The sequence below is a fragment of the Lissotriton helveticus genome, chromosome 1_1 (assembly GCF_964261635.1).
Source record: "Lissotriton helveticus chromosome 1_1, aLisHel1.1, whole genome shotgun sequence".
In the NCBI taxonomy this organism is placed as follows: Eukaryota; Metazoa; Chordata; class Amphibia; order Caudata; family Salamandridae; genus Lissotriton; species Lissotriton helveticus.
This window is the reverse complement of record NC_136057.1, coordinates 1,708,508,729-1,708,522,210: the sequence shown is the minus strand read 5'-3', so window position 1 is coordinate 1,708,522,210 and position 13,482 is coordinate 1,708,508,729. Positions and strand designations below refer to the sequence as shown.

Here is a 13,482-nt window from a genome sequence, read left to right as displayed (position 1 = left end):
TAACCTTTGTGTTCTGACAGGTAGCAAACTTTTTGTAGCTTTGGGGTCTTTTAGCTGCCCTCATGGAGTAATCTTGCCCCTGCTTTTGTAAATTAAACCAGTAGTCTTGCATAAAAGTGTGCCTTTGAAATGAATTTATTTTGTAAATTAATGGCCACAATATTAGTGAATATTATGATGATCGTGGTGAAGGTAATGAGTGGAGACAGAAAAGTTATCACTAAATTGCAGCTGGCGGTTGAATACTGTCCACATAGTGTCTGCCTTTGACCCACTACTACTTGGTCTTTATTCTCCAGGAGCTGTCAGGGTGAGAACCTTGGAATGTATTGCTTCCTGAGATATAAACATGCCTACCCTGCCTAGCGGTACAAAAGGGGGTGGTGATGGACGGAGCATCCGAATCAATCAAACACTCACACCCAGTCAAAAGATCTGGGTTTAATCCATCACCGTTCTTTAGCCCACTCTGCCACCCCAGTTCAGACATGGCTATATGCAAATCAGTCTGACCCTGTGCCTCATGGGAACAGTCCAGCCCGAACTGCCAAGCCATGTCTTCCCTGGACCGGAAACAAGCTTCCGAGGACCGGTTTCTGGCATTCCAGCCGTCTTCAGCCCGGCTTGCTTGAATCCAGTGGCAAAGTGAGCAAGGGACTCACGTCTGAGCATAACCTGCCACACTTATGGCGGCCAAAAGCGGTACAAAAGGGGGTGGTGATGGACGGAGCATCCGAATCAATCAAACACTCACACCCAGTCAAAAGATCTGGGTTTAATCCATCACCATTCTTTAGCCCACCAGGGAAGGCATGGCTTGGCAGTTCGGGCTGGACTATTCCAATGAGGCACAGGGTCAGACTGATTTGCATATGGCCATGTCTGAACTGGGGTGGCAGAGTGGGCTAAAGAACGGTGATGGATTAAACCCAGATCTTTTGACTGGGTGTGAGTGTTTGATTGGTTCAGATGCTCCGTCCATTACCACCCCCTTTTGTACCGCTTTTGGCCGCCATAAGTGTGGCAGGGTATGCTCATACGTGAGTCCCTTGCTCACTTTGTCACTGGATTCAAGCAAGCCGGGCTGAAGACGGTTGCAATGCCAGAAACCGGTCCTCGGAAGCTTGTTTCTGGTCCAGAGAAGGCATGGCTTGGCAGTTCGGGCTGGACTGTTCCCATGAGGCACAGGGTCAGACTGATTTACATATGGCCATGTCTGAACTGGGGTGGCGGAGTGGGCTAAAGAACGGTAATGGATTAAACCCAGATCTGTTGACTGGGTGTGAGTGTTTGATTGGTTCAAATGCTCCGTCCATTACCACCCCCTTTTGTACCCCTACCCTGCCTAGCAACATCTGTGCCTTCGGAAGAGTGACATTTTTTGTCTTGGCCTCACTGTTTGGGATTATCAGCTTTTAGTTGTGCTCACTGATTTACAGTGGGCTTCTTGCAGGGTTCTATATTGATTATAGCTCTGAATCCTTATGAAGTGTTCCCTGGGTGTTTGTTGTGAGCTTCTGACCTCTTTTGGTTAAGGATAATACACCTAGATTCTTGTAAACGTATGCTCACCTCCCCGCTGCTGCTTTGAATCCCCAGCCTGCTCAAAAAATCCAGAGAAAATTGACCAGTGCAGATGAGCCCCCACTGCAGTGGTGATGCCGGGCAAGGAGGTGCTCCTTTAGCCTGTTTAGCCCTTTGCTTATTTTGCTCGCTATACTGGCATAAGAACAACAGACCCTTTACCAGCCTCTGCCTGAATGCTTGAGAATGTGAACAGAGCCAAGCTATAGGTTATCTTGAGCATGTTTGGCTTGCTGATTTCCAGCTTGTAAGGAATGCACAGTTGTTAGTGTATCCCTTGGGCTCACTCACCATTTGCAATACTGATCCCAGGAAACACTAAAGTCTAAGGAGACACTATCCCTAAGATAAGGCCAATAGTCCATCTTCCAGATCAAAAGTATGTTGTAAAAGGCTGCAGAACAACAGTTTCGATCAAGATATACATTTGTATAGCTGTAAATAGAGTTTTTACTGCCGTACATCAATTGCTTTGTCTCTTTCTAAATGTCAGTTTCTTTATAGAAATCTTTTCGTTATTGGGAAGATTCCACAGAAAAATACCACCATCATTAGGCCATATCACGTGTGTATATCGAAGTATTAAAAACCATTACAGAAAATCAGAACAATCTAATAAACTTTTAGTTTATTGGAAAAAAGAACAAATGTACTGCTTCCTTCATTGTTGTAGTATTACACTTAATAAACATAAGCTTTAACATTTAATTCTTGTGGTACAATAAATATTTGCTTGACAGCTTCAAAACCAGATTTATTTTGAGACATGGCCTGCTCAGTGTGTCCCCAGATGTTATCACCAGTTTGGACCCCTCTCCCCATAAAATTCAAAATGACATCTTCTCCTTTTGGTATCCAGTTTTGCACAACAATACAATTGCATGAGCCCTGATTGTGCAGAATGACAATTGAAAGACTTTTTAAATCTTAACTGTATGTTGAAAAGCCTGTTCACTGTTATTAAGCAAGAGCTTCAACTTTTTCTTTGCTTGCATTTAAGACTTGGAACCTCCTAGCAGCTGAAAGAAATTGTTCTATATTCTACTTTATTTTGATGTTCCTCACTCATCTCTTTTCATATTCACATAGAGGGAGGGAGAAGGGTGCGCACTGCCTGCATTGCTCCATCCAATGCATTATGGTAGCTGCAGTCCTCAGTAATTTTATATTCGCACCATTAGTTAAGTGTATGCCACCCGATGTTCTCACAAGTGTTTTTGGAGTGCTAGGCAGGCCTGCTTGTTATGCTCTGCTGATGATGGACATGAATCTAGAAACACTGGTTGAACCAAACAATGGCAAACCGTATTTGTACGTTTTTTAAGGTGACTGTAATCTTGAACTACTTCTACCATATTACATCTGGGAAAACAGGAACTGTTATGCCAGGCAGTGTGTCCACCCGCCCCCGTGAACTTTTTCAATATGCCTAAAAGTGCTTTACTTACAATATAGTGCTAACAAGCAGTGTGCATGCCCCCCCTCGGTTGCATCCTCCCTAATTGTAAATATTTTGTGCTGCTATCGCTTTAAGTGCAATTTGAGGTATTTTTAAACACTGAACCATTTAAAGAGGAATTACTACTATTCCAAGTGTTTTAAAGTAAATCAATATAAGCCAACTAAATCTATCTTCTGGTTCGTGATACACTATCTCCATGATACATTATTTAAGACTTTTACCCTCAAATACAATTGATTCTTCACCATTTCCAGATTATTATTTAGAACTCATCGATGTGGAGTAGCCCATCCCCAATAACCAGAGATCATTAATCTTGTCTTTTTTCAGATTAATAATAAGTTCATGCTTCCTTGCGTATTGGAAAAATGCACTTAACTGTCTCTGCAGACCAGTGTGTGCAAGATCGAGCAACGTTGTGCACATGACTATGTAGTTGGAGGAAATAATCTACTTTTGTGGGAACAATTTGGAAAGTCAGATCTATAGAGAGAGACCAACAGGGTGCCAATATTTTGAGCCCATTTCCGCTAGAAGTTTTAATGTAGATTCTTTTTTATCGCAAAAACAAACCGAAGGGGGGAGAAAGAGGTTTGGTTCGCTGTGGACTCAGCCTCCTATCTTACATGAGGGAAACAAAAAAAGTCCACCTGTACTTTACAAAATGGCTATCCTTCCAGTCCGGCCCGGACTGGCCGTTGTGGGCACCGGGCAATCACCCGGTCGGCCGCAAGGGTGAGGGCCGGTTTTGGGGCCTGGGGGCCGTTTTTGTTGCAGAGCCGTTTTTGCAGCATAGCTGCAAAATCGGCCCTGTAACAAAATCGGCTGAAAAGCGGCCCTGGCAAAGCGCTCGCCCCCCTCCCGGCGGGGGGGCCGGCCGAGCACTTTGCCAGGGCCGGTTTTGGTTCCCAGTCCGGCCCTGCTTCCAGTAGTTGCTTAGTTCTAGTCAGGGACAGGGAAAACAATGAGTTTTCCTAAAATAATCCTCACCCACCAAAATGTCCCTTGGTGGCATGCTTCATCATCGGGTTCTTCCCGCCCACTGCGGAAAGAGCGTGCTACGACCGACGAAGACGTGGGAGCACTCTTTTGAAGTGATTGCTATGTACTACTGTGAGAGTGGAAGGGTCAAGGAAATAGTGCGAGTTAAAAAAAATACCTGGCTACATGGAACCTACACTTTATTAATTCCTGTGGCTGGTATTATTAAATGGGGGAGAGGAGAAAAATGCACTATAATGGGTGATATTCTCCCTGGTTTACATGTTTCCAGCCTTCCCCTAAGGCTTTTCTTCAAGACCAAAGTGGTTGATTCCTTTGAACACTCCTAAATAACCTATTTGGTCTCCCTGATAAATATAAAAGTGGAATGTTGTTTATGACATGCATAAATACAATACCTAGTCCGCATATCTCTTTTAAACAATCTGGAAAGGAAAGGTAAAAAAACATAGCAATAAAGTTATATTGAGAAAGAACCATATCACCAAATGATGATGAAGCATGCCACCAAGGGATCTTTTGGTGGGTGATGGTTATTTTAGGAAAACTCATAGTTTTCCCTGACTAGAACTAAGCAACTACTCGAAGGATACCCATTTTGTGAAGTCCTGTTTATCACCCAATGTGTATCTTCCACAGTATTTGAAATACAGAGTATATTCAGCAGGACTTTGAGAAACTCCCCATTTATAGAAATTACTCTGAGGGTTGGATGTTCAACATGATTGAACTCACTGTAGAAGTATATACCCATGTTTTCACTTTTCATTCTAGTGTTTGCTTTTTCCTTACCTGGAAAACATTTGATTAGTGTTCATGATAAAGCTGTATCCAGTCAAGTTTTATCTAACTGTGGCAAGTGAATTACTTTATCCTGAACCTGCTTCTTAAGGTAAGGGGTACAGTTGAAATTAATCTTCCGCTTGTAGATATTATTATCCAAATCAATCCCCACTTTATACATAATTGTGATTATATCTGGTACCAGATTTTTGCTTTGTCATCAAGACTTCTTCCAATAAAAGGAGGTGGGAGCAAGGTCTCTTTCAGCGGTGGGGAAAGGTTTGGTTAGATCTGTTTGCTTCTGAAGAGAACGCTCCATGTGAGCAGTTTTGCACATTGGAATTTCCAAAGCAGCTCTCACTCTAGGACGCTTTTCGTCGCGAGTGGAACTTTGGCCTCCGCTACGCCTTTCTACCTATACCACTTCTGCCAGACTGCTCAGGATTTCTTGTAGCTCTGGATTTGGCACAAACAGTCTGCTATTCTAACCTTCTGAGCATGGCAATCGAGCCTCTGATCAGACTGCTCATTTGGGAGGATCTTCTGTCGCAGCAGCAGGGGATGGTTCTTCACCCCGAACCTCTCCATTCTCCACCTCCTTGCGTGGATATTGAGCTACGGCAGTTGACCGGTTTCGACCTTCCACCTGAAGTCTATGATGTCATCTTGGCAGCCAGGCGTCCCTTCCCTAAGACGCTATACTCCTGTAGATGAAACCAATTTGTGGCATGGTGCACAGCAAAGGCTATTTGACCCCCTTTCTGACCCTCTTTCAGAAGTTCTGTTGTACATACTTTATTTGGTATGGAAGGGCTCTTTTGGCTATCTCTGCCTTTCTGAGACTTCCAGATCAGCCCTTTTTATTCAAATCTCCCATTGTAAATGGGTGTCTTAAGTGCCTTACTTGTTTCCTCTGTCTCCTTTCATAATGCCTCAATGGGATTTAAATCTGGTTTTTGACTTTTCTTATGTGTGCTCCCTTCAAGCCTTTTCACAATTGCCCTCTCATGACTCTAACCCTCGACTGCTTTCCTCAATGCCATCACCTCTGCTTGCAGAGTTAGTGAGCTCCAGGCTCTGTCTTCCAAGCCTCCCCATCTGCCTGTTCATCCGGATAAAGTGGTGCTTCATACTAAAGTTTAGTTTCTACCTAAAGCGGTCATGCCCTTTCATGTGGGACAATCAATTACTCTGCCCACCTATTAAGCACCCCTGCATCCTTCCAAGGAAGAGGAGAGACTCCACTGCCTGGACCCAAAAAGTGCATTGTCTTTTTATCTTGATCGTATCATAGACTTCCGGTGGATGATCAACTCTTCATTGGCTATGTGGGTGCTGTGAAACAGTGGCAACCACTACGTTATCAAGCAGTGTCCCATTCCTGGATATCAGTCAGGCAGCAACGTGGGCATCCCTGCACACGTTTACCAGACACTACTGCCTGGACAGCCAAGTCCGGAGGGATGGGTACTTTGCCCGTTCAGTCCACCAGGACTTCTTCATGTGATCTTGGTTCGCCGACTCTCCTCCAGGGTTGTTATTGCTGTGGTATCTATTCAAAAGGTAAGGAATCTACAACTAAAAGGCTCTATCAGATGAATAAGTTACTTAACTTCAATAGCGATGTATCTGGTAGAGAAATTTTCCAGTTGTAGATTTCTTACCACCCTACCCATCGTCCCCGTTCTGCGAACTGATGTCTAGGGATAGGGACTCTCCTAAAGGGTCCTAGTTTTGACACACCAGTTGTCAGTGTCTTTCATGGCTCTGCGCTTCTGACGTGGAAAGTCGTGTTAAGAACTGACGTCTTTGCACCCGGGCGGAGTCTATATAGGTCCTGCATTGTCATGATGTTCTGAGCATACCCTGCCACACTTATGGCGGCCAAAATCTGTACAAAAGGGGGTGGTGATGGACTGGGTGTGAGTGTTTGATTGATTCAGATGCTCCGTCCATCACCACCCCCTTTTGTACCGCTTTTGGCCGCCATAAGTGTGGCAGGGTATGCTGAGACGTGAGTCCCTTGCTCACTTTGCCACTGGATTCAAGCAAGCCAGGCTGAAGACGGCTGGAATGCCAGAAACCGGTCCTCGGAAGCTTGTTTCCGGTCCAGGGAAGGCATGGCTTGGCAGTTGGGCTGGACTGTTCCCATGAGGAACAGGGTCAGACTGATTTGCATATAGCCATGTCTGAACTGGGGTGGCAGAGTGGGCTAAAGAACGGTGATGGATTAAACCCAGAACTTTTGACTGGGTGTGAGTGTTTGATTGATTCAGATGCTCAGTCCATCACCACCCCCTTTTGTACCGCTTAAAAGACATATAAGGCAGAATATGCGACAGCCAATTAGATTATGACTTCAAGTCTGTGTCAGATAGTGAAGATTTAAATTCACTCCGGTAATGAATATTTATGAACTAAGAACAGTTCAAATATACATTGTTTCACCTAGAATTTTAAATATTGTTGTTGCTGGTAGGCTAATGCTAAGACATAGGGCCCTGCTGATCTCTTTACAGTGAACTTGGATTGATTTTGTATTAAAGTCTCAAGTTAGAAGATAACGTTTGGGCATATAGAATTTGGGCAAATACGTATATTTCTTGGTGAATCTGTATGTAATGTGTGTCTCAGTTTTTGTTTGTATTGCGTAGTCTACAAAACGTAATTACTTTTAGGCGCTTTCTTAGAGTGGTGTGTTTTAGATTTCAGATATACTTTATTTCCAAGAAATATATTCTTATAGAAATATTACATACATTTACAGTTCATCAAAAATAGACAATTTTAGTAACCTAAAACAAAAATGCATTGTTGTATCCTTCAGCCACAACTACTTATAGATTATACAGTTTCACCTATATGAACATTAAAATGTCCCCTACCCAGACCCAATAAAATCCACAGCCCAAAGTCTCACATATATATTAAAAAACCTCTCACTAAAAATAGTAAAAAATTAACCAATAGAAAAACATTTCATTCTACACCAATCAGTATTTTAAACTGCAATGTGCATTTAACCAATAGCAAACAGTACATTTGACCTCCATCAGGATTCTAAAGTTCAATTTTTGCAGCTTTTCACAACCATCCTATTAGGAGATCCTCTAACTTACTTGACATCACCTTACTGAATATAATTACACGCATACAAACCTAGATCTTAAATCCTATTGGGAAGATAATACAAGCAGAGTGATCTGTTAAAAACTCAATGTTGGCAGGCATTAGACAGTGGTAGTTGAGGGGAGTAAAAGACTTAAACTCCTCTTTCACAAACTCTCAGCTCAGTGACAGCTTCTGGATTGTAGACCTCATGTCGATCAAGGAATGTATAAATATTAGTCATGGGTTGTGCACCGTGGCTATGAAGCTTTATTTGCACAAAATAGTCCAGATGTGTGTTTTGAGCGCTGTTGCTGTTCAGGTCCAGTTCGATGTTGATAATCTAGGTACAAGCTGTAATCTTTCCATTGCATCCAGGTTTATTTGCATTTTTGAGGGCTTCTGGTACCTGTAGGTCAAGGTCTTGTTTTTGCGTATTGAGAAGAAAAAAAGATGTATTTATGCTTGCCTCGTCCAAGGCTTTTAATTTCCAGTCCATGTCCAATACAGTCCTGCTGCATGAATACAACTAATCTTGAAAGAAATTCCTGCCTTGACACCACCTCTCTTCTATGCGCTTTGCTGTCACATTCGCTGATTCCAGTTGATTTAGTGGGTCTATTCTCTAAATCGCACTCAATCACCCTGTCATGCCTCAAAACGTGATGTTGAAGCTTTGTGAAACACAGCCTGTGAATAAACGCGGCAGCATGATTTCCAGTTTCTGGATTTTGGCCTCTCGACTTTTTATTTCCTTTGTTGTCTCTTGGGGTGTATTGACCGTGCTGGTATGTTTAATGTCGAAGTGAAGATGGGCGTCCAGTCCATGCGAGAAGCATATGTAGAGCTGGGGAAGCGTTTGAAGAGTGCGCTATTTACATACATGGACATATATTTAAGTGGTTCAGTGGGTGGAAAGTCTTCGAATTCTCGTTCCACCAGTAATCTTGCTGCTTGTTTATTTGTGTGTTTGTTGCTGCAGGCTGTCTACCCCCTCTTCCTTTCTGCGGTATTGTGATATATGGACTTGTACATGATGAACTGTGAACTCTTAGCAACGTGCAGCGCCCTCGGGTACCTGGAAGGAGATACTTACCACAAGGAGCCGGATTGTTTAGGTACTTGTTTTTTTTTTGGGATGAGGCGGGCGGGGGCTCTAAGGACGCCTCACTTCACAGGCTCAACCAAGCAGTGGATTATTGCGTGGCCGTGACGTGTCGGTTCTGCCCTCTAGAGGTCACAATAGTACAACGAGGCCATGGGTTGAATTGCTGTAGGGAATGAGCTTCCAGTCACTTCTTGGGAGGAGGTTGGGGGCCAAGGAAGTGGACTCTGATGCAGCTCCGTGTTTCTTTCCTTGAAGAGCACTCACTACTGTTTTACCCCGCAGAGAGTGTGAAAGATCTGATCCGTTACCTGCGCCATGAGGATGAGGCACGGGATATTCGCCAGCAGCTTGGAGCCGGGCAGATCCTGCAGAACGACCTGGTGCCCCTCGTGGTTCAGCACCACCAGGACAAGGCCCTCTTTGAAGCCACCATTCGGTGAGTGTATATCCGCCGAAGAGGGCTCTGGTACCCATAGAGGCAGAGAAGTGCTTTTCAAACCTGGCACAGGACAGTGGAAGGGCGGGAGCCAGAGGTTCATGAAACTAGGTGGTCTATTCAAGGACTCCAAGAATGCCAGATTTGGGATGGTCTGGAATGGTGGTGCCAGTGGTTATTACTTAACGGAAAGGGCTGGGGCTAAAGTGTTTGTGTTGGGGCTAGTAGACCTAGGGTGTGGGTGGTCTTGTGTACTCTGGGATTGTGGGTGTTGAGCCTTGCCCTGGAGAGATGTACTTCCTGCTCTTCAGTGAACATACCGCTACCCTTAAATGTAAAGACCCCACTTTGAGCTTACTCAACAATTCACACTTTATTTATGCTCAGGTTGATGGTGAACCTCACGCAGCCGGCTCTACTGTGCTTTGGTAAAGTTCCTGAAGATCCTACTTTCCGCCATCATTTCCTGCAGGTGGTGTCCTATCTGCAAGGGTACAAAGAGGTGAGTGCTTGCTTCACTTTTGACGTGTTTGCGACCTGTCATTTTTGGCGACGTGGCCGGGCACCTCCATCTGTGATTATTCAATAAGGTCAACAGTGCCCTCTTATTTCATTGTAAAAAGAGCAGTGCTAAAAAGTGCTGAACACTTAGTACAGTGCCCCAGTTTTCTCAAATTTATATTTAGACTTGTGATTAGGTTTTTTGGAATAGTCGTTTTGTTTTCTCTTGTATTTTGAATAATTGTTGCATTTGTCGTCCAAGGTTGTTAGGTTCTGCCTCTTGCCTTAACTTTAACTGAGGCATCTTCTGATCTTGGTGCCTGGTCTGTAAAATGCAGACACGGCAGATTGGACACACAAACACCAGTCTCTATAATCCAGCACGGGCACGATTCCTAAAATGTGCTACCCAGGAAAGAATGAACTGATAAAAAAAAAGAAAGTCAATTGAATGCGATTCAGTAGTATTTTGACTGATTTGCTGCCTGAAGTTGTTTGAGGTGAGATCTGGCTCGGTGGGGTTAACTAGTCTCGCCTTCATTGGGTGTTCTTTCCTCCTTAAAAGATGCTGGTCTTCCTATGACTTTTTTCCCTGTTTTCTTTTGAGTAATTGGATGGTGTCGTGTCTAGCACGAACGTTTGGATAGTGGAAACTTTCTTCAAATTAGAATTTACTTTAGCGTGTTAATAAGTGCACTTACATTCTGGGGTTTTAATTAGCATTTCAGGACTATCACTGCTAACCCCTACTTCAGTAAAAAATAAAAATAAAAAAAAAGTTAGTCCTAGAAACATACAATACATATCGGTGCAATTGCCTTAGAAAAACTACAAGCTCCTCTACTCTAAAAGCTTCTGCGCCTTAGGTTTAGATCTGTTTCATGCTCTGTTTCTATGGACTTCATTTGGTTTGAACTACTTTTTTTCTCCACATTGTTGCGTTCCTTGTGAAAGCTCTTCTCTGCTTTCATCGCTACATATTTTGGAGCAAAACGATCATTACGAAGAGACTTGAATTTGAAAAGCAACAGGGTCTGTGGTTCCCTGTTGTCCATTGCTCTTTTTTGAGTAACATTCTAGTTTGTCGCCCCTCTGATTCCCCCATCCCAGCTTAGATTCCACCACAACGCAGTAATCCTTTTGTCTGAATATTCATTCGACTAAACTTTTTATATTTTGTATTCTAGGCTTTCGCCAATGAGAAGCTGTTTGGAGTTTTGAGTGAAAAGCTGTATGACCTCCTACAGTTGGTTAGTATTCACGTCATTCCACCCACCCACCAATCACTGCTGCCTGCAACGTACCCTCCCTAAATCCCCGCTGCCTTGCTCCTTCAGAACCAAGGTACCTCGATGATACTTTACGGAAGTCGTTAGTGCTAGTGGTTCTCTAAGTATTATTTAATACTGATGTTGACCCCACTGCTTGATTTGCTATGTCACGTGTGTCAGAAATGTCATTCCTATACTGGTGTTGCACAACTTGTATATACATTAGTGACTCTATACTCCGCTGTTCTTCAAATGGCAAATAGTATTTTCTGAATCCACAAGCAAATGCAGTCAAGTTGCCTAAACTTGGAGACTGTTCTGCATGAGTCGGACCATCCCAACAATAATTTCAGATTTGTCTTGTGTCTTGGCAGTTGTTCTTTCGCGTCCATCTTTTGCTAACTATTGCCAAGAGTAAAAAGGTTTCGAGCTGTAAACTATGTCTTCTCTTCCAATAGTTCAGTGCCTGGGAACAGATTTCTGGTTGAAAACCTGAACCGTTAGCGCTTGCTGACACTTGGGGAGCCATTAAAAACCTATGTGCCAAATCCTTTTTATTAGTGACTTGGATTGGCAATACTTTGTTTGGAGTGGGGATTTGGAGGTAGCAACAACCATGCAAAATATGGACATGATGGTCACCCATTCACTTATAGACAGCCCCAGCCTCCCTAAAATGGCGTTACATTCTCGGATGAACAATGACCACGTTCTCCTCTGCTGATTCTTTAGTCTTTCTGTGGTCTCTTTTTTTCCCAGGACTGGGAGCATAGGGAAGAGGAAGACAACCTTCTGATCGAGAGGATTCTGCTACTGGTTAGGAACATTCTTCATATCCCTGCTGACCCCGATGAAGAAAAGGTGAGAAGACTTTGTTTTATTTCTCTGGTTCAAACCCATAGGGAAAAGGTACAGTTTCTGAAAATTATCGTACATTAAGTTACCAGCAAAAGTTGGTAGACATTTGAAAACATCTGCATGGCTAATGTTGTGCCTTTTTTTTTAGCTGGGCTTGCAGCCCATTTAACTCCTAGCTGCTGAGGCTTTCCCACTCTCAATGCTGATCCATTTGTTTGTCATTTGGGAGACCTTGCGGGTACCCAATAATACCTTTTTTGACTTATGGTGTCCACATCAAATTATTGTCCTTTCCCCCCAGCATACAGAGGATTTTGAAGATATCCAAAATATGACGTCATTTTGTGTTAATTGTTGGTTTTGGGGTGGGGGGGTGGAGAAAAAAGGCCTCAAGGAAAGGTTTACTGTGCTAGGATCACCATCTTCCCACTTCTCAGGAACAAGCACAGTTGTATGAAATAAAAAACTTTTCTTGCCACACTTTTTCTATACATTTCTGAAAAGTAGATAACATTCAGATTTGAGCAAGAGGTCATTTGTTCAGATTCCTCAAGGGTTACCCAAAGAAACTTAATTTTTCACGATAGCTGATTTACAAAAGCAATACACTGCAAACGTCTGACAGACCATTTTGATCGTGGCAATAAATAGGGTTTGTAGGTTTGTAGGTTCCCCAGTAAAATGCGATACCCTGAGCCAATACCTGAGCTGCACCTTACAATGATCTTTCTTTGTGTATCCACTATACAGCAAGTTATATGGTAAAATATGAAGAATGAGAAATAGATGTGCCTATGTATTTCTGAATTGTACACAAGATACTGAGTTTAGGAACAGCAGTTATTCGTACCCTTCTGAATTTGTGGTGACCCATACTATCATATGATTTAGAGGGCATTTTGAAAAAAGTTGTCTTTCTTCCACACTGGTTTACTTTTGGAAGGCACAAATGCAGTGCCACCCAATTGGTAATAAACAATATTCCACTATTCTGTGTCCCTACACTCCTCCTTATAAAAACAATACCCCAATTGTGTGGCTGGGCATAGCTCTTACGACACAAAAAAACGTAAAACGTGACCTGAAGACATCATATTTCACCTAGCTAAAGCCATGCTTTTTTTACGATGTGGATATATGGTGATTTTGAGCACTAGCTCAGCCGCCACCCAAGGAAATGTACCATACCCACACATTTCTGAAAACTAGACCCCCGAGGGAGTCCACGGTGGGTCACTTCCATGGATCTCACAATGTTTTCTCACCCGGAAGCCCTTGTAATTCTCTAATTGTGAATAAAACGCATATTTTTCCATAAGTTGAGAAAGAATGGGAAAAGTCAAGTCAAGAGATTTGTATCGCGCTACAT

General features: G+C 43.1%; 1 protein-coding gene across 3 annotated transcripts in view; it reads left to right on the top strand.

Moving 5' to 3' along the window:
• Positions 1 to 13,482, top strand: part of TIMELESS (timeless circadian regulator) — a 327,088-nt gene that overhangs the window by 44,583 nt on the left and 269,023 nt on the right. For all 3 annotated transcript variants that reach the window (XM_078689100.1, XM_078689101.1, XM_078689102.1), the window contains exons 2-6: positions 8,922 to 9,057; positions 9,330 to 9,483; positions 9,871 to 9,985; positions 11,172 to 11,234; positions 12,015 to 12,116. In XM_078689100.1, the coding sequence (XP_078545226.1) occupies positions 8,961 to 9,057; positions 9,330 to 9,483; positions 9,871 to 9,985; positions 11,172 to 11,234; positions 12,015 to 12,116 (531 nt within the window). In that variant the 5' untranslated portion in view covers positions 8,922 to 8,960. The remainder of the gene's footprint in view (positions 1 to 8,921; positions 9,058 to 9,329; positions 9,484 to 9,870; positions 9,986 to 11,171; positions 11,235 to 12,014; positions 12,117 to 13,482) is intronic.